Below are 26,493 nucleotides of genomic sequence, written 5' to 3'. Positions count from 1 at the left end.
CGACTGGTGAAAATGTGACATAAAATTTTGTTAGAAAATGTGTGAAAACGTTAAAATGTTGTGTTCCAAATAGATAAATTATTTTTTATTTTGTATATATTTAAATCACATTAAAATGTACACTCTATTGCGACACCGTGACAATGCTCTTTCTCTCTCCTCTTAGTGCTTAGATACCTGGTTCTTAGGAGGGCCGTGGAAGGGGTTGTTCATCTGGTAAGGGAAGTGGGTACCCTCGAAGTAGATCAACACATCCTTAAACAATATGTTAGGTACCCTGAAGGGAGTTTCATGCCGGAGAGGGCGGTCAAATGGATAACCAAAAGGCTTGTTGTCAATCAGAGTCTCTAGGGCCCTATATTCTAACCAGTACTAAACATAACTACGACGAGCTGGTAGGGAAAACCACCCTCTGTACCTTTAGGTAGCATCATCCTGTTGGGCACACAATCAAAAACATCAGCCATTACCATGGGGACCTTGCCTTGATCAAGGTATTTATAGATCTCAGATGTAGGCAAGGACGTCAACGGTGACGGTGAAAGGCTTGTGGTTAAGACGCGGTTGGCGGACCAGGTACCTTTTAGTGATATTTTTTATTTCAGTGTTGCTTCTATAGACTCCGTTGGTAATTTCATATTCGAAGAAGTCGAAAAAGGTAACAAGCTTGTCAACTTGGACGTCGTTGATCTTGACGCCATAAAACTTTAGGTAGGTATGTGAGAAGTGATAGATGTTTTCCTTGAACAGCTTGATGTACTTGAGGATCTTGCTGTACAGCTGATAGAAGATGGGATCACGAAGGGATGTCTGGTAGAAATTGAGAGCTGAGGGGAGGACAGTGCGCCTGAGGACAAAAATATTCTACTTAGACAAATCTGCTGTTTTAATAAAGTACAGTTTGACTGTAATGCTGCTGTAGGTATTTTTTTTCTTATTTAATACTTACTCTTCAAAAGACTCGGGAACTGCAGACAAGAGATGACGGGCAATGTTTTCATAGGACTTCCATAGCTTTCTGGGCTCAGTTTGCGAGTACAGGTTGGGGTTGCTCTGCCAGTAGTTGCCGACAAAGTTTAAGGATTCAGGGCTACGGATATTGGTTTCCTGGCCATACTGCAGAAGAAAAATAAATTTAAAGTATATTATAATAATCGTTTATATGTAATAAACTTGCGTATTATATAACTGTACTTACAGCTTTGAACATGCCACGCTGCATATACTGAAGGAAGTTCTTTTCGAAAGTTTCCAGAAACTGAATCTCTTCATTGTACTTCTCTACTGGAATACGATATTCGCTATTCCTCTGAATAAAGGGATACTGCAGAGTTGACATAAAAGGAGTATACCTTGTTTTTATAGGCTTCTTCCAGGAAAAATCGGGAATTTCGCCCAAACCATTAGAAAGACGCTCCAGGTAGTAACGTGCCAATAGTTGCTGGTAGTAGAACACCCATAGCTCACCAAGACGCTTTTTTAAAATGTGATTTTCAGAGTTGATCCAAAATGGTAAGTAAGAATGAAAGTAGAAATAGCAGGAGTTCATGCCGACATCTTCAGTGAAGTAAGCCAGTCTTTGCTCCTCGGGTCCATAAGTCCGGTAACTGGAGTAGTTGGCGTATAATATGTAGTTGTTGTTTTCCTTGACAATGCCGTCGTTAGAAGCCAGCTTTTCATTGAGGAGACCATCCTGCACCTTCACACGGAAAACTTTGAATATAGTCTCGGAGTTGGTGAACAATTCGGGATAGATCTCGTAGGGAGCGGGGATGACCATGTCTTGGGTGTCAGGGCGCTGGATGATGGCAATGTAGAAAGTGTAGATGAACTGGTTCTTGTTCAGATGAACTCTGGCCCATGCAGCGGTCTTGTAGAAATCTAGGAAGTTGTTGGCGTAGTAGAACAACTTGAAGAGAGCGACCGTCTCCTCCAGTACTCTCTCGTCAAAAATTGAGAAGACTTCGTATTTGGGTAAGAATCCACTTCTATACAGCTTCATAAAATCCTCTACGACCTCTTTGTTCTGTAAAAGAAATAAACATTATTAGGATAGGTAATTTCATTTAATACGTGCATACAAATATAAACGTGAAGTATAGCAGTCAAATTATATAAGAATATTTACGGTGTATTTGTTAATAGAGGCTTCGGGGTCATACTCGTTTCCAACTCTATACCACTCCTCCTCGTGGTCGAACTGCTCGTCGACATTCTTGAACAGGTCTAAAACGGCCTTTTGACGCGCAACGTAACCTCCGTCAACTGAAACAAAAAAATTGCAAAATTAATTTAAACAACTTATTTATTTATGTAGGTACAGATAAATCGACTTAAAAACCTGTCAAATAAAGTATTATTTTGTTGATAGGATAGACATAATAAAGAGTTTTAGTGCTCGAAATTTTAGGTTCATATTGTTTTTTTTTTTCAGATTATTACTGAGAACGTGCCGAATTAAGTACAGGAAAGTACTAAAATATGCGGTTTGAAGTCGGGCGAGAACATGTCCAAAAAAAGATTTTCGTAGCAAGATTTTCACTGGATGAAGCTCAGTTAATAAGATAAATCATTATATTTGACGCTAGTAAATAGTTTCCCTTCGGTCATTAACCACCTGTTTACGCTGAGAATTATAAAATCAATTAGTACTTGGTAATGAAATTGTCTCAAAAATAATATGTATCGATGTTTCAATATAGGCTATTTTTTCCTTTGTCGATATGTGTAAGCAGTGGGTATGTGAGAAAGGGCACAATCTCTTCGACCTTAATTACATCATGACGTTATGAATATTTTGTGAAATGCTTACCCGATTTGGTTTCAACCTCATGTTGAGAAGGAGTTGGGAAGTTAGCTGCGAGCGACAAGGCCACGATGGCCGCTAATACGACGACAGTCTTCATTGTTCCTGCTGAAGCAGTCGACTGTGCTTCAACACTAATTCGGGTTACATTTTATACGATTTTGGAGCACTAGGTCCCATCTTATCGGATATAGAAACGAATAATACTAAACATTTCTTTATCACAATAATTATATTCTTTGACCTCTGGGTAAACCATCCCAAATTTGTTTCTTTTTTTTTCATTCTTCTATCGTGTGGGTTGTGAGGTGAATTACCAACTTCATCAACCCTGGTGTCAGGGTTATTATGTGTGTGTGTTGTTCATTTAAGATTCGTCATTAATTAGTTTCGTAGTATTCGACGTTTTATAAAATCATGTACTTACAAAGAAGAAGAAACCATTGTAAGCTACATTAAATCAATCAATATAATGCTTCCGATATCATATTTTTCATTACAAACTCTTATGGACTATTTACTTTATGTCACAGGTACGAGTACAAAGTACCCAAACAGTCAACTGTGTTTCAATACTAATTTGGGTTATATTTTATACGATTTTGGAGCACTAAATCTCACCTTATCAGATATAGAAACGAATAATACTTAACATTTCTTTATCACAATAATTATATTTTTGACCTCATGTCGTACCATCTCAAAGATGTTTTATTTTTCATTTTGTATCATTAATTAGGTTGGTACTATTCCACGACGTTTTATAAGATCGTGCATAAAAAGTAATATAATTACATAATTTGATTTGAGCAGATACATAACATGGGGCGGAAGGCAAGAAGGAAACCACTGCCTTATTTCTCCCTAAAAAGTAGCATGGAGAATGCTACACCGACAAGAGCGTGGCTCTTAAATTAGTGATGATGAGATACATAACATAGGTACTTACTATATATAAACACGTATGTAAATCTTGGTGTTTGTTGCACAGATCCACAAGCAATCAAAAACAACTTGCTGCCCCTATTAATACGACATCCTAAGATGGATATGATGAACGTAATGGTGACACAGGATCAGCCTATCGCTGATAACATTTATCAAGTCAGAATGGACACAATCCCTCCAATCTTAATTTCATGAGGTTTTGAATTGTTTGTGAAATGCTTACCCGATTTGGTTTCAACCTCATGTTGAGAAGGCATTGGGAAGTTAAATGCGAGCGACAAGGCCTCGTGGCCGCTAATACGACGACAGTCCAATAAGGTAAGAGGAGGAGGAGGTAATTATAGGTCTTCATGGTTCCTGCTGAAGCAGTCGACTGTGCTTCAACACTAATTGGGGTTACATTTAAGAGACCCCCACACTAGCGGCTTTCGAGCGTCGTCATCGTGTCAGCATCCGCGCAACGTCCACGCGACGTCGATGCCGCGGCGACGCGACGCCAGCGCTGGCCGGCTGCCGAACGTCGAATAATACTAAACATTTATTTACCACAATAATTATTTTTTTTTACCTCGGGGCGTAGATTTTTTTTTAATTACATTTTATTAGGTAAGTAGATTAGTAATATTCCGCAACGTTTTGTAAAGTCATGCAAAAAAGTAATGTTGGCTACATCGATTTCATTCATAAAAGTGAAATGTCAATTTGGTATATCTACTTAATTCGAACAAGTCATATTTTATATAAATTAATAGGATGTTTCATAATAAGTACTTTATCCTTTAGTGTGCGAGCCCCAATTACATGACATGCCCTCAGAAAGGTTTCATACTGCCAGTTGTCTACTTAAAATATGTTATTAACGATATCAATATCATTTAACACCGCAGTTATAAGAGTATTGTGTAGACAATAAATCAGATTTTCAATCCATCGTTTTCTTTTTTCTTTATTCACCCAACTTTTATACCATTTATTATTAGTTTATTAACAAGTATATCAATCTTTCATTAGCAAAGATACGACCTCCGTGGTCCAGTGGTTGAGCGTCGGGCTCACGATCCGGAGGTCCCGGGTTCGAATCTCGGTGGAGACACATCACAAAAATCACTTTGTGATCCCTAGTTTCATTAGGACATTACAGGCTGATCACCTGATTGTCCAAAAAGTAAAATGATCCGTGATTGGCAAGGAACGTTAAACTGTTGGTCCCGGTTACTACTTACCAAGATAGAAAGTAAGTAAGTAGTCGTTACATGAGCCATGTCAGGGGCCGTTGGCGGCTCAATAATAAACCTGACACCAGGGTTGATGAGGTTGGTAATTCACCTCACAACCCACATGACAGAAGAAGATTTAGCAAAGATAGCATAAGTATAGAAAATAAGCAGAGTCACTCATTTACATCGATACGTATTCTCTTTTATAAGTTTATTTCTTGTGTTATAGGTACATTCACAAACCACAAACCATAAAGTTAAAGCACAAATTGTGACTAAGGTACGGTGTTGGTAGGGAGAGGTTATAAGACTTAGCCTTCGCACTTAGTTCATATAACATACTTAAAATTGCTGGAAAATCATGATTTAGTGTTCTGACCGCGTATTCCAACTCCGAAGTTTGCAGGGCCCTAGTCAGGCCCAACAGAAATTGAAATTGAAATTTATATTTGTGTGTCAATGTAAAATACGGTGAACGAGAACATAGAAAAATAGAAGTCAACAGAACACCACTGAAACTAAAATTGTTTTCGAGTTTATGACACAAAAGTGCGAATTGCATTGCTTTTTATCTAATAATAAATAATAATAATAATAAACTGCCTATATACGTCCCACTGCTGGGCACAGGCCTCCCCTCAATCAACCGGAGGGGGTATGGAGCATACTCCACCACGCTGCTCCACTGCGGGTTGGTGGAGGTGTTTTTACGGCTAATAGCCGGGACCAACGGCTTAACGTGCCCTCCGAAGCACGGAATCATCTTACTTTTTCAGACAATCAGGTGATTCAAGCCTGAAAAGTCCTTACCAAACAAAGGACAGTCTCACAAAGTGATTTCGACAATGTCCCCATTGGGAATTGAACCCGGACCTCCAGATTGTGAGCCTAACGCTCTAACCGCTAGACCACGGAGGCTGTCAAACCACGGAGGCTGTCAGACCACGGTGGCTGTCGCTTTTTATCTAAACCATAATAATCAAAATTTTACGTGACCTTAACATTTTATCTGTAGGTATATAAAAATACTGACCTCACGTATATTTTCCAAAGATTATTTCTTGTTACTCAAATTTTGTATGTTTGTGTTATTGAACAATTAAGTATATATTTTATTTGATATTTCATAACTGAAACTATTGTGTTGCTAAAGACCACAATTTTAACACGTCTTATTCTAAGTGATCACGTTATGTCGTTATCATAAGCTAGCTGTTAAAAATTATTTTTACTTGATATTATGAATATAAATTATTTTCTGTTACTGAAGTGTAAGTAGAAGTGAAACAAAATACTATAAATATATTTTTTTCATATCATATACAAATCTTTAAATCACGTTTTAATTTGACACTCTCCTCTTAGTGCTCGAGGACGTTCATTTGGTAAGGGAAGCGGTTACCTTCGAAGTAGATGAACACATCCTTAGAGAACATGTTAGGCACACTAAAACGAGTCTCATCCCAGACAGGACGGTCGAACGGATAGCCGAAAGGTTTACCGTCAACCAGAATCCCTTTAGCCTTGGAATCATACCTGTACCGGTACACGTATACAACGAGCTGGTAAGGGAAACCACCCTCAGTACCCTTAGGCAGCATCATCCTATCGGGGATACAGTCAAAATCTTCAGACATTTCCACGGGGAGCTTGCGTTGACGAAGGTACTTGTAGATCTCAGATGTAGGCAAAGGGTCGCCCTTGTAGTTGGAGAAATCCTTAGAGTTACGTTCAATCTTGTTCTGGCCTACGGTAAGGTTGTGGCTGAACCATTCAAGCTCGACGAAGTTCATCCAGTTGTCCTGCAGGGTGATAGGAAAGCCCTTGCTATCATATTTGGGACCCAAAAAGATCTTGACCACGGCCTTGCCCGCATACTTAGAGGTGACGTCAATGGTGACAGTGAAAGGCTTGTGGTTCAGACGCGGTTGGCGGACCAAGTACCTTTCAGAGCCATTTTTTATTTCATTGTAGCTCCTAAAGACTCTGTTAGTAATTTCATACTCGAAAAAGTCGAAAAATGTAACAAGCTTGTCAACTTGGACGTCGTTGATCTTGACGTCATCAAAGCCAAGAATTCTCTTGGTATAGCGATATAGGTATTTCTTGCTTAACATGGAGTATTTGAGGATCTTGCCGTACAGCTGGTAGAATATGGGGTCACGGAGAGAAGTCTGGTAGAAGTTGAGAGCTGAAGGGAGGTCAGTGCGTCTAAGGATAAAAATATATTATTTAGATAAATTTGATTTGGTACAGTAATTATTCCAACAGTTTCACTGTAATGCTGCTATAAGTCAAATGTTTGTTCTTTTTTTAAATACTTACTTCTCAAAGGACTCGGGAACCGCAGACAAGAGATGACGGGCAATATTTTCGTAGGACTTCAAGAATTTTCTGGGTTCAGTTTGCGAATACAAATTGGGGTTGCTCTGCCAGTAGTAGCCGACAAAGTTAGTGGATTCGGTTTGACGGAAGTCGATTACCCCGTCAGGCTGTAGAAGAAATATAAATTTTAAATATAATTATAATTAATGCATCTAAAAATGTAACAAACTTGCGAATTATATGCAATGCTTACAGATTTAAACTTTTCGAGCTCCAGATACTCAAGGAAGGTCTTTTCGTAAGTGTCCAGTAACTGAATCTCTTCGTTGTACTTCTCCACCGGAATATAATATTCACCACTCCTCTGGATGAATGGATAGTGTAGGGTAGACATGAAAGGAGTATATTTAGTTTTAATCGGTTTCTCCCAGGAGAAGTCGGAAATTTCACCCAAACCATTGGAAAGACGCTCCAGGTAATAACGAGCCAACAATTGCTGGTAGTGAAACAACCAGAACTCACCAAGACGCTCTTTGAAATTGTTGACTTTAGTGTTCTTCCAGAAGGGAATGAAGCAGTGGAAGAAGTAGTAGTGGGAGTTTAACCCGATATCTTCAGTAAAGTAAGCCAGTTTCTGCTCCTCGGGTCCATAAGTCCAGTAACTGGAGTAGTTGGCATAGAAGATGTAATTGTTGTTCTCCTTGACTATACCGTGGTAGGAAGCCAGCTTCTCATCTAGGAGACCACCCTGCATCTTCACACGGAAAGCCTTAAACATAGTCTCGGAGTTGGTGAATAATTCGGGATATATCTCGTAAGGAGCAGGGATGGCCATGTTTTGGGTGTTAGGGTGGCTGATGACGGCAATGTAGTAAGTATAGATGAACTGGTACTCGTTCAGGTGGACTCGGGCCCAGGAAGCGGATTTAAAGAAGGTTTCAAAGTCCTTGGCAGAGTATAAGAAGTCAAAGAGAGCAACAGTCTCCTCCAGTGTCCTTTCGTCAAAAATGGAGAAAACTTCGTTTTTGTGCAACATTCCGTTTCTATACAGCTCCATAAAATCCTCTACAGCCCTTCTGTCCTGTAAAAGAAATAATCATTATTAGGACAGGTTCTTCATTTATCACAGCATACGTGAAGTATGGCAGTCAATACAATACATTGAGGATACTTACGTCGTATCTGTGAAGAGAAAGTAAAGGGTTGTAATCGTTGCCAACGATATACCACTACCTTTTGACACTTAACGAAGCCTGATCCAACTGAAAGAGAAGAATTTACAGAAGGTATTCAAACAAGTTACATCTTACAAAAAGTAAGAGATAATATTTTGTTGAATAGGATAGAATTAAATGAAAGAGTTTTGTGATAGCAATTTCAGGTATATTATGAACAGCCTATATACATCCCACTGCTGGGCACATACTCCACCACGCTGCTCCATTGCGGGTTGGTGGAGGTGCTTTTACGGCTAATAGCCGGGACCAACGGTTTAACTTGCCCTCCGAAGCACGAAATCATCTTACTTTTTCGGACAATCAGGTGATTCAAGCCTGAAAAGTGCTTACCAAACAAAAGACAGTCTCACAAAGTGATTTCGACAATGTCCCCATCGGGAATCGAACCCGGACCTCCAGATCGTGAGCCTTGAATTCACAAAAATACGCCAGTAGTCCTTAATAGGGTGAATATGATAAATCTTATGATGACAAAGGACTAGCCTATCGCATAAAAATCTTAACTACTTATTGTGAAATGCTTACCCGATTTGGTTTCAACCTCATGTTGAGAAGGAGTTGGGAAGTTAGCTGCGAGCGACAAGCCCACGAGGGCCGCTAATACGACGACAGTCTTCATTGTTCCTGCTGAAGCAGTCGACTGTGCTTCAACACTAATTCGGGTTACATTTTATACGATTTTGGAGCATTAAGTCCCACCTTATCAGATATAGAAATGAATAATACTAAACATTTCTTTATCACAATAATTATATTCTCTGACCTATGGGTAAACCATCTCAAATTTGTTTTTTTTTTTTCATTTATGATTCATCATTAATTAGTTTGGTAATATTCGACGTTTTTTAAAATCATGTAAAAAGAAGAAGTAACCATTGTAAGTTACATCAAAAAATCTCAAATTTGTTTTTTTTTTTCATTTAAGATTCATCATTAATTAGTTTGGTAATATTCGACGTTTTTTAAAATCATGTAAAAAGAAGAAGTAACCATTGTAAGTTACATCAAAATAATCCTTCTAGGGTCCGATATAATATTTTTCATTACAAACTAAATATTATGAACTATTTACTTATAAACTTTTATTAAGTTGTACTTTGTGACAGGTACACCCCAAACCAAATATGACGGTATAAATTGTGCCTAATGCGAGGATTTTATAAGAAACTTTGTTAGAAACATAATATATCTAGCAATGATAATTATGTTGTAATCACTGAAATCTATCAGTCTATCATCATACTTGATATTTACCACCTATCATACCTAGATTAGCTAGTTCATGGGTAGATAATAGATGCTAACGTAGGTAATTGAAAAGGCGTGTGGAGTTAGGAAAATCTTGTAATACAAGAATAGTCACATGTTTGTCACAACGACAACTAACTTTATTTTTATCAAAAAAACATATCAAATACGCTTTCCCCTCCGCATGTGTGGGCAAAGGTGCTGCAAGGTGCTTTGAACAGTCTACACGTCCACCACCCGTCAGCGCCAGAGTATTTGGCGTCGACTACTCATCGAGGCCAGGTGTTTTATTCAGATGTCTGACCTAGCAAGCACTAAGTCACCAACTTTTAAATGATTCAGGTCGCTTGTGGGTATTTATTGGCTAAGGGTACTGCCTTGCAGCAGGGCTCGACCTATTTATCATGACTGAGCATTTGTTCTTTTACCGAAACAGATTCACCGATCGGCGTGGGTTGAAAATCAGTGTTGCCCTCTGGGTAAATTTTCACTGAACCCTAGCCTTTTTTGGTGAACTGCGGCACCCATATACCTTTATGTATACCAACTAAATATTAATGTCAACGTGTGTATATTTTAATGTTGTAAATGTATATGTGTGTCGTAGATTTTACCTGAATAAACTTTTATTATTATTATTATTATTCTGGTGGTGGTGTTCTTGGATCGCCGCTCATCCATATTCTCTTTAGAGACAAAATTCGTAACATTCGTATTAGTGGTGTTCTTTATGATCCATGAAGTATTTTTATCTTTTTAGTTGGATCATACGTCCGCTCCTCATCGCATTTAGTTAACTCACCAGTCCTATCGAAGATATTAGCGATGTATGAAGATTGTTATTATGCGCGCCGTTCATGTACCATACATGTATTTTTTTTTTTCAATTTCTTTTTAGCCTCGCTCTGCAAAAAAAAACGATAATAGTACATTGACACGACAAAGAGTTTACTCTAAACTATAAGGATGAATAATAAAAAAGCCGGTCAAGTGAGAGTCTGACTCGTGCACCGAGGGTTCCGCACAAATGACTACCTGGCCATTATCAGACCCTTAATACCAACCACCAACAACCACTTAGGACCAGATTTCTCATCAAGACAAATCAAAGAAGTCCAAATTCGGGAGTCGTGCATCATTTAAATGTCGAGTTCATATACTATGATCACCTTGCCATCATCAGACACTGAATACCAACCTCCTAGGGCCAAAGTGCTCATCAAGACTAATTAAACCATTCCAAACTCGAGAATCATCAGACCCTGGAACTTTTAAAAATCGTAACTAAGAACCTTCTCGATAATACCACCTATCAAACGAAAAAAAGGCATCTAAATTGCATTGATACGATACATAGACGGGATGAAACTTATAACACCCCACTTTGTGCTGCGTTGTTGCCAACAAACAGTAAAGATTTGACTTTGCGGTTGAAAAAATAGCACAACAATTAAAGAGATAACACAATAGAGCAACACAACAAACGCAACACACGCACGCACGTAACATAGCAAGGAGCAACACCTCTGCCTACCCCTTTGGGGAAACAGGCGTGATGCTATGTTATGTTGTTAAATAAGTTTGTAAACTTTTTTCTTTGCCGTTGGAAAACTGTTCTTGGAATACTGTGTCTTCATACATCGACTAGGTCGCGATTAGTTTACCAACTGCAAATAAGTTTGTAATTGAAAAACAATTTAATTTTGCTGTTGAAAAACCATTGGCTCCTTACATCGACTATGACGCGATTAGTTAACCAAGTACAAATATAAGTTGTAGAATCTAATGTAGCTATCATCTTCTCACGTGTGATATTTGCTACACATTCATCGGGATCTTGGGGATTTTCTACGTTTTTGGAGCTTTCGGAGCTTGACAAGATTTTTATCGTGTTCGCTAGCTAAACATTTTGAGCAAAGTCGATTAAATGCGTCTTCTTGTACAAGTAAATTGAACTTCTTTTTATCAAAATAACTTTAATACTAGATATTTAAAAAAAACTGAACTCACGTATATTTTATAATTCCCGCATCTATATTAATTTCTTACGAAAATACTGTATGTTTGTGTTATTATGCAATTAAGTACTTAATATTTTATTTGATTTTGATTTAATATCTACGTACTTACTAACTCAAGCCAATTGTATTTAAGTAAACATAAACTTTATAAATGCACAATTATATGAAAAAAAAAAATATTATACTTATTGCCAGATTTTGAATGGGTGCGTTGTTGCGTGTATGTGGAAGTTCGTGTGATTGGTCAATGATTGTTCAATCAACTTCATTTGTACTTTTTTAATTCCTGTTTTTCTGTAACTGGAACTGTGTGATACTAAAGACCACATTTATTTTAATGCTATTATAAGTGATTACGTTGTATCGTTATTATTACTTGCTAATAATAATTTATTTACTTTTAATATATGAAAATAATAAAATTTTATGTCACTGGGGTGTATTAAAAAGAGTAAGAAGTGAAAGAAAATGTTATAAATACATTATTTTTTTTTATTTTATATATCTTTAAATCACATTTTAATTTGAGACTCTATTGCGGCACCATAACAATGCTCTTTCTCTCTCCTCTTAGTGCTTGGGGACCTGGTTCTTAAGAGGGACGTAGAAGGGGTTGTTCATCTGGTAAGGGAAGTGGGTACCCTCGAAGTAGACGAACACATCCTCAGAGAACATGTTAGGCTGTTTGAAATAGGTCTCATCCCAGACAGGACGGTCGAATGGATAGCCGAAAGGCGTATTGTCAATCAGCGATTCGTGAGCCTTGGCTTCACCCTGGTACGGGTACACGAACACGAAGAGCTGGTAGGGGAAACCACCCTCAGTACCCTTAGGCAGCATCAACCTAGCGGGCGCAGAGTCGAAGTCCTCAGACATGTCCTTGGGGACCTTGCCTTGCTCGAGGTACTTGTAGATCTCAGTCATAGGTACAGAGTCGTCCTTGTAGTAGAAGAAGTCCTCAGAGCTACGCTCAATCTTGTTCTGGCCATTGGTAAGCTTGTGCTTGAACCAGTCAAGCTCGACGAAGTTCATCCAGTTGTCTTGCAGGGTGATGGGGAAGCCCTTGCTGTCGTATTTGGGACCCAAGAAGATCTTGAACACGGCCTCGCTCTCAACGTCAGACTTCACGTCAATGGTGACGGTGAAAGGTTTGTGGTTCAGACGCGGCTGGCGGACCAGGTACCTCTCAGTGCCAGTCTTGATTTCGTTGTTGCTACGGTAGACTCCGTTAGTAATGTCATACTCGAAGAAGTCGAAGAAAGTAACCAGCCTGTCAACGTGAACGTCGTTGATCTTGACGCCTACGTAGTGAAGTTTTTCATGGGTGTAAGGCTGGAGGTACTCCTTGTACAACAGGAAGTATTTGAGGATCTTGCCGTACAGCTGGTAGAAGATGGGGTCACGGAGAGATGTCTGGTAGAAGTTGAGGGCTGAAGGGAGCACGGCGTGCCTGCGCAAAAAAGTTTGATTTAGATAAATATGTTCGATTAGACACTACAGAAGTTAATTTTACAGTTCAACTGTTACGTTCATTGATGTATAATGTTACTATAATGCTCATAGATGTATAATATGTTGCTGTTACTTTAAGTCAAATCTTCGTTATTTTTTCAGTACTTACTTCTCGTAGGACTCGGGAACCGCAGACAAGAGGTGACGAGCGATGATTTCGTAGGACCTCCAGAAGTTCCTGGGCTCAGTGTTCGAGTACAAGTCAGGGTTGCTCTGCCAATAGTTGCCGACGAAGTTGATAGACTTCGAGCTACGGAAATCAATCTCCTGGTTGTACTGTAGAATAAATAGTAATTATGAGTAATTTTATAATAAACTATAATAATAATTAATAAATATGCGAATTAGGTATAACAGACACTTACAGCCTTGAAGTGGCCACGCTGCAGGTACTGAACGAAGGTCTTTTCATAAGTGTCCAGGAACTGAATTTCTTCGGTGTATTTCTCTACTGGAATATGGTATTCACCGTTCCTCTGGATGAAGGGGTAATACAGGGTAGACATGAAAGGAGTGTAGCTAGTCCTGATAGGCTTCTCCCAGGAGAACTCAGGGATTTCGCCTAAACCGTTGGAAAGACGCTCCAGGTAGTAACGAGCCAACAGTTGCTGGTAGTAGAACCACCAAACTTCACCACGACGCTCCTTGAAAATTTTATGTTCACTGCTCATCCAGAAGGGGAAGTAAGAATGGAAGTAGTAGTAGTAGGCGTTCATGCCGACATCTTCAGTAAAGTAAGCCAGCCTCTGCTCCTCGGGTCCATAAGTCCAGTAGCTGGAGTAGTTGGCGTAGAATATGTAGTTGTTGTTTTCCTTGACAATGCCGTGGTGGGAAGCCAGCTTCTCATCGAGGAGGCCATCTTGCATCTTCACACGGAAAGCTTTGAACATAGTCTCGGTGTTGGTGAAGAATTCGGGATAGACCTCGTAGGGAGCGGGGACGATAATGCCTTGGGTGTCAGGGCGCTGGAAGATGGCAATGTAGAATGTGTAGATGAACTGGTACTCGTTCAGGTGAACTCGGGCCCAGGCAGCGGTCTTGTAGAAGGTTTCAAAGTCCTTGGCATAGTAGAACACGTTGAAGAGAGCAACAGTCTCCTCCAGCATCCTCTCGTCAAAGATTGAGAATACTTCGAATTTGGGCAAGAATCCGCTTCTGTACAGCACCAAGAATTCTTCTACGGCCTTCTTGTTCTGTAAAGGAAATTCACACTATTAGGATAAATATTTCTTTTAACAAATGTGTATTTAATTATAAATGTAAACTATGCCAGTCAATATGAATTTATTACTGTAAGGAAACTTACGGTGTAGTTGTCAATGGAAGCTTCGAATTCGTATTCCTTGCCAACCTTGTACCACTCCTCCTCATGGTCGAACTGCTCGACATGCTTGAAGAAAGTCAAGACTTTCTTTTGACGCGCAACGAATTCAGCGTCAACTAAAGGAGAAGAATGAAACAATGAGGATTGCGATTTATTTATCTTGATTTTAAATTAAAATCAGGTGAGGAATGATCAGTTCATATTATTATGGGCTATACGGTTAGATGTAGGTGCATCCATCGCAACATGAACTTAGGATCTATGCTTATCCGTGCTATCTATTAGTCCAACGTGGAATTAGCAATGGCATCTTCAAATTGTATCTTCACTGAATTTATCATATATGAAACTTGGTAAAAAAATGCAAATTATAAATGAAAGTTAGTATATTAAAAAAACATTTTTGAGTGTTCAAACTACAGGAGATTTAATTACATGAGGTTTTGAATATTTTGTAGAATGCTTACCCGCTTTGGTCTCAACCTCATGGTGAGAAGGAGTTGGGAGGTTAGCTGCCAGCGACAAGGCCACGAGGGCCGCCAATACGACGACAGTCTTCATTGTTCCTAGACAAGGGGTCAACTGTGCTTCAACACTCACTCGGGTTAGCTTTTATACGATTTTGGAGCATTCAGACCCACCTTATCAGACATAGCAACGAATAGTTGTATTCAATATTTCTTTATCGACTATCTCGTGTGTGACCTCGGGGCATATCATCTTGAACGTGTTTTGTTTGTTATTTCACTAATTAAGTAGGTAATATTCCAAAACTTTTTCTTAGTTTGAACTATGCTTCATTAAATACTAAGTCGATGTACTTCCAACAAGTTCCGCTGTCCTAGTTTGCTAAAGTATAGCGACAAGTAAGTTTGTGAAACACAACTATTTCAGAAAACATGGTTGCGATGGCTAATTTAATGCCTTAAGTATAAAGTGTTTACAAACAGGATAAAGCATTTTTTCAGGGTCCACACAGGACCGCGAAAAATTGAAAGAGGAAGGGGAGGCCTTTGCCCAGCAGTGGGATCTTGTAGGCTAGATTAGATTAGATAAACGGTCCATTTATCGTATAGGTACACTCACAAACCAAATATGAGAAATTGTGCCTATGATGCGGGGATTCTCCATTCGCCATTTCCTTTTGCCCGTATTCGTAATATTAATAATTACCTAGTTGTTATAGCAAATGTAAATTGTTACTGGCATTAAATTTATTTTATTCTTATTCTTCTTCTTCTCTATGATTTTTTTAGAAACTAGCAAAAGCTGGTGTCATACAGTCTATCGTATTATTTGAAATCTCTAGTTCATAGCACATGCTGAAAATTGTTGCGCAGTCGTTATGGTCTATTGGTCTGATCTGACCGTGCGTTTCAGCTCTGAAATTTGCATGTTCAAAAACCTGGTCAGGACTTTTGAAATTAAAATTGAATTTGAAGAAAAATGTTGTTTGTGTGTCAATCTAATTGATATCACGGTGAACGAAAACAATAATTGTGGAATCATGTGCATAAATTGTAATTGGACCCGGTTTATCTTCTTTTTCTTCTTCATTCGGAAAAGATAGTTATCAGTAATGAATATTGGGAATATTTATAACGTTTTTTAAGTTTTTGTTTTATATTAAAATTCGTCGACTCTATAGTATTGACAGGTAGTTTATTATAAATACTTCCATATCGTGCACACTATTTGAACTCTTTTGGAATCACAAATCGAAAAGTAAGCTAATATGAGCTCTCCGCTTTGATGCTGTAAGGGGTAAGGTAGGTTGTATTACGACAAGCATTTCACTAAAAAAACCATAGACACCGACCAAACACTCTATATCTCAACAATATCGTTCCGTTTTAGCCGATGTGCCTCTGTGATCCAGTGCTTTAGGTTTAGGCTCACGATCCGAAGATCCTGAGTTCCAATCCTGGTGGTGACTCACTTTATGAGCCCTGGTTTAGTTAGTTAAAGTAAGATGATCCGTGCTTTGGAATGCACGTTATACCGTTGGTCCTGGTTACCACTTACTTTACAAAAACTATTGAATTTGTTTGAAAATTCTGTGCGAGTGAGGTCATCAATAAAAGTGTAAAAGGAGCGGTTTAGCAAGCTTGAGAAATTACAAAACCTTTGCATTCGTTTTGAATTTGATCTTCGCAAATATCATCGGAGAGAGAGAGAAAATTTATGTGTGACACTCGAAGAACAGTAGTTGTTGATCTCAATTTCTCACATTTCTCAATTTCGTGCATAGCTCAAAAGGCTCCCAATCCGCTTTCGAATGATCATATTTTTGATCTCCTCTACAATGATCCCTGTTCTCCTAGTTACCTCCGTGACCGTTTTAAATTTGGACGGCCACACGATCAGCCATGTCGTCCTCTGGTAAGGTCGTTGTTGTCTATTCCTTTCCATAAGTTCCGATTTCTATTCCTTTTCCTTTACCGTTCAAGCAGCAACGTTGTGGAATTTGCTTCTTTACACAATACGAAACAGTACATCTATTGACATTTTCAAGCGAAGAGTTAGGAAACACTATCAACCTCTATGTATTGTAATATATGGTATTGTAATTAAAATATAATTATTCATATAAGATCATCATCTTCCTAGCATTATCCCGATTCTCACAGGATCCGCTTACCTAACCTGAAGATTTGACAGGTCTGGTTTTTTACGGAAACAACTGCCTGTCTGACCTTCCAACCCGCGAAGGGAAATCAGCCTAGGTTATGTCACATACCTCCGAGATGCATTCCTTGGAATGTGGGTTTCCTCACGATGTTTTCCTTCACCGCTGAGCACGTGAAAATAATTTATGATCCAAACATGAATTCGAAAATAGATTCGATAATCATTGGTTTAGGCCTGTGCTGAATTCGAAGCTGCGACCTCAAAGAGAGAACAAGCGTTCAACCAACTGGACTACCACGGCCCATTATTCATATAAGATATAGATTTATTTATTTACTTATTAAAGTGTACAGATTTATATTTATGAAGAATTACTTTTATGTAAAGTACTATTAACATAGTCATAGTCATTTATTGATAATAATAATTACACGTCACTCAAAATTCAATGAAATTAAATATTATTACGGAATTCAATTACATTAAAATATATTAATTAATACTAATTTGTAGGTTTTTCTATATTTTTTATTTTCCTAAATTGAACTTGTTTTTGATGTACCTACATGCCTATCTACCCTCTCTTACTTCTAAGTTTATCTCTTTCCCGTTCTGCTGGAAGAGATTTGTACTAGATATAAACTGAACCGTTTGTCTTAGTCTAATTGTTTTTGTTTTCTGTTCTGTGTGCAATAAACTGTTAAATAAATAAAAAAAGCGGTCAACCATCGTACTCATTTTTTCATATATTTTTTTAAATTTCGAAAATAAGTAAAATTGAAAAATGAGATTCATTTTTAACCATCTTTATGTGGCTTCTATTTCTAGATTAAAATTTTATAATAAATTATACAATACATTTTATGATAAATTATAAAATACCCTATTGTAAAATTGGACACCCGAATACCCTATTGTTCATTCTATGCTATATAGTATTAAGTCTACCCAGTCTTCGTCTAGTGTGGGTTTTGAGGTCAAACCCCGACTTCATCTACTCTGGTGTCAATTAATGGTTACAGCTGAGCCGCTAAAGGCCCTTAATATAGCACATTACGTAACGACTACGTAGGTACTGAGGTAAATTGTAAACGGGACCGATCGCTTAACATGCCCTTCGAAGCACGGAGTATATTACTTTTGAATCAGATGATTAGCTTAGAATGACCTAAAAAAACTAGAACTTTTTTTTTGGGATATGTCCAGGAATCGAACCCGAGCCCTCCAGATGTGATGACTCACAGAGAGAGAATATCAGGATTGTTGATAGGTGATCAGCCTATGACCCATTAAAATGGTTCACAGTATTAGACACGATAATCCCTTATATTTTCGGGAGGAAAAGCAGCTGAACTGGTTGTAGGTTTTTTATTCGGCTCCATTCCAGCTTAGAATTATTAATCTACCGACTTTTAAGTAGGTAACAACCTTCGTGGGCTTACGATCGAAGGTCCCGAGTTCGAATCCCGGTCGGAACATATCATAAAAATAACTTTGTGAGCCCTTTGTGATAGGATACTGCAGGCTGATCACCCGTTTGTCCGAAAGTACACGCTGCACTTGATTGTCCGAAAGTAAAATAATCTGTGCTTTGGAAGGCACGTTATGCCGTTGGTCCCGGTTACTACTTAGATGTATATACCATAGCGGCTTAATAATAACCCTGACACCATGGTTGCTGAGGTTAGTAATCCACCTCACAACCCACATAATAAGAAGAAGTAGGTACTAATTATATTTCATACTTACATTCGGTAAATAATCAACCTCGCTAATTATCCAAAGCCAACAAACACTCTGCTCCTCGCATTTCATACGCCATTTTAAACTTTATTGACATTACACTCGATGTATGCACGTATCGATATTGCGTGCACATACATATTGGTTACACAGCAAATATCACTTGCGAACCCTTTTTCCATCCCTTCAAGTACACTAACGTTCGTGTTAACTTACCAACAACGTCTAAATCAATAATATTACGAGAAAACTACTATGTTGTTAAAGAAATGATGCAATTTCTCCGCTTAATTAAATAAGATTTTCACTTACTTAATTCTTTTTTGAAGGTGCTCTACGGTTTCGAGGTTCCGTATTGTTAAATTGTGAAGTTTTTATTCTATGTCAAGCAACTGAGGCACATCAAATCGTACCTAAGTTCCTACCTATTTTTTTTAATACCAACCAACCTACCACCTACCTACCTCCCTACCCTACAGGACGGAAGGGTCACAGGGACTGTAACCTGAAACCTGACAGATGGCAGCAGTAACTGTCAGTACTATTCAGAGGCGGAGAACAAGAGTCCTAGTATGGCTTGAAAATATACTACTTTGGGCACCATCCCACTCGCGCCAGACAGAGTACTGCGGGGCGGAAGGCAAGAGGGAAATCACTACCCTATTTTTCCCTAAAAAGTAGCATACTACTCCGACAAGAACGTGGCTCTAAAATTAGTAGCGTGAAAGCAGTTGCCTCAGTTAAGCACATCAAATCTTACCTAAGTACCTACTTATTTTTTAATAGAAGAGTACCAACATTTCAAACTAAAACTGTAATAAACCACAACGACTTTATTGGCTACCCTCATTAGGGTATTGACTTACTGTTGCCAAACTATCGATAGTAAGACTATAGATTGTTGACCTTGAAAATCTAAAGTATCGATTTTATAATACTTTGTATTTAGAATACTATTATTACACTATCGGTACTATCTTGACTTAATTAGTGTAAATATAGTGGCCCCGATTCCTGCAGACACCATCTAATTTTATTTTAAGTTATACCTGTCATTTTCTTATCCGCCGAAAAGGAAAGGGGGGTATAAATCACAATAATAATAAAATACCATAATTGGGAAGAAATGTCCAGCCAGTAATTGTATAAGTCACGCATCGTTACTCGAGATCTGTTTCTTACCTACTTTACCGTTAAAATGTAGACAAACGTACATAATTATATATACGTATATATTTTTATTTTTATTTATTTATTGTGCTGTTTTTTTTTTTTCGACATAAAAATTACATAATAGGTACAATCTAAAAATTATTTAACAAGTAAATATTATTAATCTTAACATTACAAATAATGGAAACTATACTACTAAAACTAAAAAAAAAAGAATATACATATACCTTTATATCTTTTTTATGTTATTTTCTTTTTAATTTTACTCCACAAGAAGAGTAAAGACCACTGTGCCGCTTAGAACATCATAGTCACGAAATTGTGTTTTAAAATGTAGAGAACCTCTATAATCTTCTCACATTTTAGCTATTGATTTTCCAATGCGAAGACGGAACCCAAGTACTTCCTACCTAGAAACATCACCTTATTTTTCTGCTTCCCGATAACCCTCAACGGGTGGAGGTATGATAAACGGATACGCAAACTATCGCATTGTTTTCTCCGGGTTCAAGACCAGCTGATTATTTTGTTTGCATATTTTTTTAGAGGTGACCCTTTATTTTGGTGCAGTTTTATCGCGTTTTGATAAATGGTGCAAACATATTGACATTGATTTTAAGTTAGCATATACACTTACTTACACCACTTGCTTTAACTTACATGACATAGACGTGAACTTATGTATGCAATCTGGCGATCCAGTCTGCAATGTCCTTGGCAAACAAAGGACAGTCTCACAAAGGGATTTCTACAATATCCCCATTGGGAAACGAACCTAGATCTTCAGTGATCCCTCTAAACCAAGGAGGCTGTTAATAAGTCCTACTTTAGATGTGGTTAAACAAATTCTAACAAAGATAATATAACATTTCTTAAACAAGACATATCCGGGCCATTGCGGAGCATGCAGAGTAGATAAAATTTGATCAAGGACAAGTTCATCGTGTATGGAAAACTGCGTCCACCTTTGGGGTGGAGCTGTTAAATACAAGCTTCTTGCTTGGGACTTTGGAGAGAATTGTGCGAAAAAGCTCATAATCGTCTTATCCTTATGAGTTGTGAGGTGGAATACCAGCCTCATCAACTCTGGTGTCAGAGTTATGATTGAGCCGCCAAAGGACCCTGACATGGCTCACGTAACAATTACTCACATACATCAGTTAATAGTAACCGGGACTAACGGCTTAACGTGCCTTCCGAAGCACGGATCATCTTACTTTTGGACAATCAGGTGATCAGCCTGTAATTTCCTAACCAAACTAGGGATCACAAAGTGTTTTTTATGATATGTCCCAACCGGGATTCGAACCCGGGGCTTCCGGATCGTGAGTCCAACGCTCAACCACTGGACTACAGAGGCCATAATGAATCTGCTGTTGACGTAAAACTGCAGTGTCTCGAGCACCAATGCATGACTCCTTGTTTATCGGGTTTTTATCGAATAGACTTAGGCGAGTATTCGTTGTAATCCATCATCCAATTCATCCATCTTCGGGAAACTGAACGTGGGCTGGCATTTCTCCTTTATGTCGTTAATCTTCCACCAGCACGACGAAGCGCTTCCCTTCCTCCTTGCATTATACGAATAGTACGAACGAGTAAGGTCTGGAATTACTCGTTCGTAAAAAAAAAAGAAAAAAAGAAAGAAAAATATAACAGACCTTAAAATCGTTGGATGTAAGTCTACTACTATCGCTGAGACGCCCTTGACCGTTTTCTAATTTTATTTTATTTACACTCAAGCTATTGCTAATAATACTGTAATAACAGCTTCATGTTGTATACAAACACCGATAAGGGCTTAATTCTTTCATTCTTGCCTATCTTCCCGTGCATGCCGTAAAAGGCGAAAAGGGATAGTGTCCTGTCGAACATGATGGATCATCTGTAAGAGCGATAGGCTGATCCCCTATCATCATACGGTTTATAATTATCCACCTTAGGACTATGTATCAAAAGTGGCTGCAAATAGTTTCTTGATTATTTGTGTTTCTGCCCACCCCTTCGGGGAATGCGGGCGTCAGTTTATGTATGTCTTTCATACAAAAGACATTTTTCGACCATAACTTTAAAACTACTTATCAGATTTAGATAAAACTTGAACTATTCCCTAAGGTAGAAAATACTTAATCCAATAAGAATGATTGCAATACATTGTTTTAAGTTTACGCGGTTATTATCATAATTAAAACACATAATAACGGGTTCTTACCGCGTTTAAATGGGGATGTGAGACTCCCGATATTTCTCATATTCTCGAGTCTCATATCCCCATTTAAACGCGGTAAGAACTCGTTATTATGTGTTTTAATTATGATTGCAATACGATTTATAATAATAATAATAATATGTAAAATTTGGCACACGTCTTTAGAAGCCCACATAGATTAATATTATACTAAAATTATACAATACCAACAGTATTATAATGTAATATACGTATGCGCACGGGACAAATTAATAACCTACTTCTTTTCAAAGTTGGTTAAAATGAAGTAAGATGTGAAGTTGCTTGAAAAGATTACTACTACCGCCATCTATCGCGTATAAGGCAAAGCTTTTCTAACCTGCTCCAATGGTTTGTTAACTTTCTATAACGCTTTACTGGTCGTTTACTAGATGGCGTGCGCAAGTTGTTACCATAATTCGCTTGTAGATGACACTAGGAGCTCTAATCGTTGTATCTGGAGAGATATTCCTAAGTGAACTTCTTTGAAAGATAATAAAAATATGAAAAACATTTTATACTTAGGTAAGTACGTATTATCTAAAATAAGTAATATATACTCACCTTTTATACTATTTCATTTTTTTCTGTAACATTGCTTTTATACTGCTTACTATTTTGAGAACGAATAAAATATGTCAGCTACTTCTTCTTGAGCATGTCGTTAAAAGCGACAGAGAGATTGTATGTCCTTTCTAACATGATGAACACAGCGTACCATACGGTCCTTCATATTCTACCTAGGAGTTCGTATCAATAATGGCTGCAAGTTATCTTCTGATTACATTATGGCTCTGCCGACCCCGTTGCGGATGTATGCGTAAAAAACTCATTAATCAGCTCATGAATTCATGCATGCATTTCAGGGAGACATTTAATTATTTAAATTTTGCGAACGACACATATACCTCGTATAAAAAATAGACAACCAATATCTGTAAAAAAAATGTTCGCGGCGCATCTTGCCACAAGCAACGACGTGCACTTTATTTGAACAGCCATAACATATTAATTTAAGGGAACGAACTTAAACTATGTACATAACTTAATGTATATACCTACGTAAGTAGTTCGGGCGCTTTTAGATTCTTCTTCTTCTATCGTGTGGGTTGTGAAGTGGATTACAAACCTCATCAACCCTGGTGTCAGGGTTACTATTGAGCCGCCAAAGGCCCCTGACATGAGTCATAACAACTACATACTTACATCAGAAAGTAGTAACCGGGACCAACGGGCTTAACGTGCCTTCCGAAGCACGGATCGTCTAACTTTCGGACAATCAGGTGATCAGTCTGTAATGTCCTAACGGAACTAGGGATCACAAAGTGATTTTTGTGATATGTCCCCACCGGGATTCGAACCCAGGACCTCCGGATCGAGAACCCAACGCTCAACAAAAAACGCCGTTTTTTAAAAACTCCTTAGCGACTGTACGTCTATTTGTTTATAGCATGGTTTATACCATATTCTTATGGTATAAATTCTTCTGTTCTTATGAACACCAGGTATGCTCAAAAGTGACAGCTACCATTTCAAGGTTAGTCCAGCTGACGTCAACCCACCATGCATTGCCATTTCGGAAAAAATAAATGACCAACAACCAATGTTTTTAATTCACTTTGCAAGGCAATTTTGGACTTTTAGTCAAAGATTTACTTACAGTTTTAATGATAATAAAATACATTAGTCAGTAATTCATTTAATTTTCAATAATAAAACTTACGATTGTCCTGGAATGTTGGAGATACCAATTTAATGGTAACACTTACGTCATCAAACGGCTAGTATGTAATGGCTGTTTTTCATAGGATTGAGCATTTCTTATATACCGGGTGAGAGCCTTCAGCGCTCCCCATTTGTCCGGCCAAGTAGTTAATGCCATCTGCGGCAAATCTACAATAAGGCCAGGCGCGCATTACGAGTTTTTCGCCGCGCGGCAGAAAAGAGCAACGGCATAATGTCGCACTGTAATACTGCGCCGCTGCGGTGGTTCTGCCGTCAAGTGCGCGCAACAAAACTGTTTGGTACAGTACTACAGTGCGACATTATGCCGCTGCTTTTTTCTGCCGCGCGGCGAAAAACTCGTAGATCGCGCCTAGCGTAAGTCAAAAAATCTTTTCTTATACCATGGTTTATAAGATGTCAGTGGCACGAGGTTACAGGGTACAGACACTACTGACTGAATTTCGATATCCCTCGCGCTCTACATCCGTATGTTTGACACGTTCTCATTTGCATACCGACGTACATCCGTGTTACACAAACGTGGTTTATTTGACGTTCCGTGGACTGCCTAATAACCTAACCATTACAGACCTCCTTTTCTCTGGAAGTACCTATAAAACTTACCCCATAATTCTGTTCTGTAATGCTAGAAAGGTAGAGAAACTCCATTTGCAATCTTTGCAATCTTGAGTTGAAACATCGGTTGACAGTTTCTATAATTAAAATTTTTCGCCAACTGATCAGTTTCTGGAATTGATCAATTTTTTTAAATCCATAATTTGCCTATTTATTTAATTCGCCAGTCTGGTTTCTTTAAGAATAAGAATAACATATTTGCCAGTAACAATTTTCATTTTTCTATAAGAACTAGGTAATTATGAATATTACGAATACCTACGGGCAAAAGGAAATGGCTCAGCTTGTGCTGTGATGGAGAAATGCTATGGCGCCTTCCAGCGCTGGCTTTAATTCATATTCTTAATATATTTCTTCACGATGGTTTTCTTGGCCCTCGTGTATATTATGTAACCGATAAATGCTAAGATGTACCAAGTGATGGTGGTCATCATCACCATCTCCTTAGCGCTATCCCGTTGTCACGGGGTTCGCTTACTTAACCTGAACGTTTGACAAGTCCGGTTTTTTACAGAAGCGACTGCCTGTCTGATCTTCAACCCGAAGGGAAAACCAAATGCAGGTTAGCTTACATACCTCCGCAACGCATTTTTCTGCTATGAGGGTTCCCTCACGATTTTCCTTCACCGCTGAGCATGTGATAATCATATGGTCCAAATATAAGTTCGAAAACAAATTCGAAAAATCATTGAAGGCGGTAAAACTTCGTTTTATTTTTTTAATATTTCAGACTTTTACCGGCAGGCACCTCGTTGATCTTAGGGTTTCATCTGACAACCCGCCGTTGATTCGATTTATAGCCCACAGATCTTTTCCCATCTCGTGGCTACCATTCCTTTTGTTTATACTTGATTAAAATCTACAATTAAATTTCTAAATCAAATCTTCATCATTTTATATTAGCTAGGTCGGCAAAACGACTCATTAACTAATTGGACGTCTCTAATGACTCCTCAGCATTTTCTGGATAATTTTAGCGCAGACGGAAGGGAAAACCATTTCATTTATTACATAAGGCCATGAAATAATTATGTACCTACATTTAATTCCAGATCCTATTTTGCGAGAATTAAGTTTACGTTTACTTCTTTCTTTAGCGAATGTTTTGAATAGTAAAGTAGAGCATCTTTAGGTATAGTGACGTCAGCGTGGTTGCTCCCCTAGATGGGTGAAAATATTCAAATTCTGAATTCTGCAACCGGAGACTGGGCCCTTAAGTGCTAAAGAAATATTTTCTTTGTAATTGAATAATTAATTGCACATGATATTGATCAGATTTCAGTTATCTTTCGAAAGTTGAATTAATAAATGAATACTTAACCTTATCAATCGTGGCATAGCACTAAATAAATATTTAAGAAAATATTTATTACCACAAAAAATAATATAGGGTCCTCATTATATTTTCATTCAGTTGGCTTGACCGGACCGTGATATAGTAGGCGATACGACTCACCACCTATCACGTTGATTTGACAGAAAGGTCGGTGAGGAGTTGGGTACTTAGTTCATCATGCGATGGATGTACCTTTGACTAGCCCTATCGGTTTATGGTCGTAATTTTATGTTTTGTTATGTGTTATATTGAATCAGTCAAAATATAAGTACGAGTATAGGAGACCGTATCCGACAGCAGGAAGTCGTGAATTTATTCAGCAATAATTTCATGTTAAATGATCTATTTTTTATTTTTCATAACGCAGTAAAGAAAAGACTGAC

At 38.1% G+C, this 26,493-nt stretch overlaps 3 protein-coding genes across 3 annotated transcripts; all 3 read right to left on the bottom strand.

Annotated features, from left to right (window-relative positions):
• Positions 1–18: 18 nt before the first annotated feature.
• On the bottom strand, positions 19–3,023 carry LOC126373725 (arylphorin subunit alpha-like). Its single transcript, XM_050019961.1, has 6 exons — positions 2,813–3,023; positions 2,129–2,265; positions 1,199–2,026; positions 950–1,116; positions 526–847; positions 19–372 (listed from the first exon to the last, which is right to left on the bottom strand). Exons 1-6 carry the CDS (start codon positions 2,904–2,906, stop codon positions 163–165), a joined length of 1,758 nt encoding a protein of 585 aa, XP_049875918.1. The 5' UTR covers positions 2,907–3,023; the 3' UTR covers positions 19–162.
• Positions 3,024–6,300: 3,277 nt separating this feature from the next.
• On the bottom strand, positions 6,301–8,521 carry LOC126374082 (arylphorin subunit beta-like). Its single transcript, XM_050020554.1, has 4 exons — positions 8,472–8,521; positions 7,550–8,377; positions 7,297–7,463; positions 6,301–7,182 (listed from the first exon to the last, which is right to left on the bottom strand). Exons 2-4 carry the CDS (start codon positions 8,351–8,353, stop codon positions 6,333–6,335), a joined length of 1,821 nt encoding a protein of 606 aa, XP_049876511.1. The 5' UTR covers positions 8,354–8,377; positions 8,472–8,521; the 3' UTR covers positions 6,301–6,332.
• A 3,811-nt stretch (positions 8,522–12,332) lies between these two features.
• On the bottom strand, positions 12,333–15,240 carry LOC126374076 (arylphorin subunit alpha-like). Its single transcript, XM_050020546.1, has 5 exons — positions 15,107–15,240; positions 14,622–14,755; positions 13,681–14,508; positions 13,425–13,591; positions 12,333–13,253 (listed from the first exon to the last, which is right to left on the bottom strand). Exons 1-5 carry the CDS (start codon positions 15,198–15,200, stop codon positions 12,374–12,376), a joined length of 2,103 nt encoding a protein of 700 aa, XP_049876503.1. The 5' UTR covers positions 15,201–15,240; the 3' UTR covers positions 12,333–12,373.
• Between the last annotated feature and the right edge of the window lie 11,253 nt (positions 15,241–26,493).

The sequence above is a fragment of the Pectinophora gossypiella genome, chromosome 16 (assembly GCF_024362695.1).
Source record: "Pectinophora gossypiella chromosome 16, ilPecGoss1.1, whole genome shotgun sequence".
Taxonomy (NCBI): Eukaryota; Metazoa; Arthropoda; class Insecta; order Lepidoptera; family Gelechiidae; genus Pectinophora; species Pectinophora gossypiella.
This window is presented reverse-complemented; position numbering and strand designations above follow the sequence as displayed.

Coding starts and splice junctions, on each gene's coding strand:
- LOC126373725 (XM_050019961.1), bottom strand. CDS start 2,906: ATGAAGACTGTCGTCGTATTAGCGGCCATCGTGGCCTTGTCGCTCGCA. Junction 2,027..2,128: donor CCTCTATTAACAAATACACC/GTAAATATTCTT, acceptor TTTCTTTTACAG/AACAAAGAGGTCGTAGAGGA. Junction 848..949: donor GTTCCCGAGTCTTTTGAAGA/GTAAGTATTAAA, acceptor TTTTGTCCTCAG/GCGCACTGTCCTCCCCTCAG.
- LOC126374082 (XM_050020554.1), bottom strand. CDS start 8,353: ATGGAGCTGTATAGAAACGGAATGTTGCACAAAAACGAAGTTTTCTCC. Junction 7,464..7,549: donor AGCTCGAAAAGTTTAAATCT/GTAAGCATTGCA, acceptor TTTCTTCTACAG/CCTGACGGGGTAATCGACTT. Junction 7,183..7,296: donor GTTCCCGAGTCCTTTGAGAA/GTAAGTATTTAA, acceptor TTTTATCCTTAG/ACGCACTGACCTCCCTTCAG.
- LOC126374076 (XM_050020546.1), bottom strand. CDS start 15,200: ATGAAGACTGTCGTCGTATTGGCGGCCCTCGTGGCCTTGTCGCTGGCA. Junction 14,756..15,106: donor TGAGGTTGAGACCAAAGCGG/GTAAGCATTCTA, acceptor CTTCTCCTTTAG/TTGACGCTGAATTCGTTGCG. Junction 13,254..13,424: donor GTTCCCGAGTCCTACGAGAA/GTAAGTACTGAA, acceptor TTTTTTGCGCAG/GCACGCCGTGCTCCCTTCAG.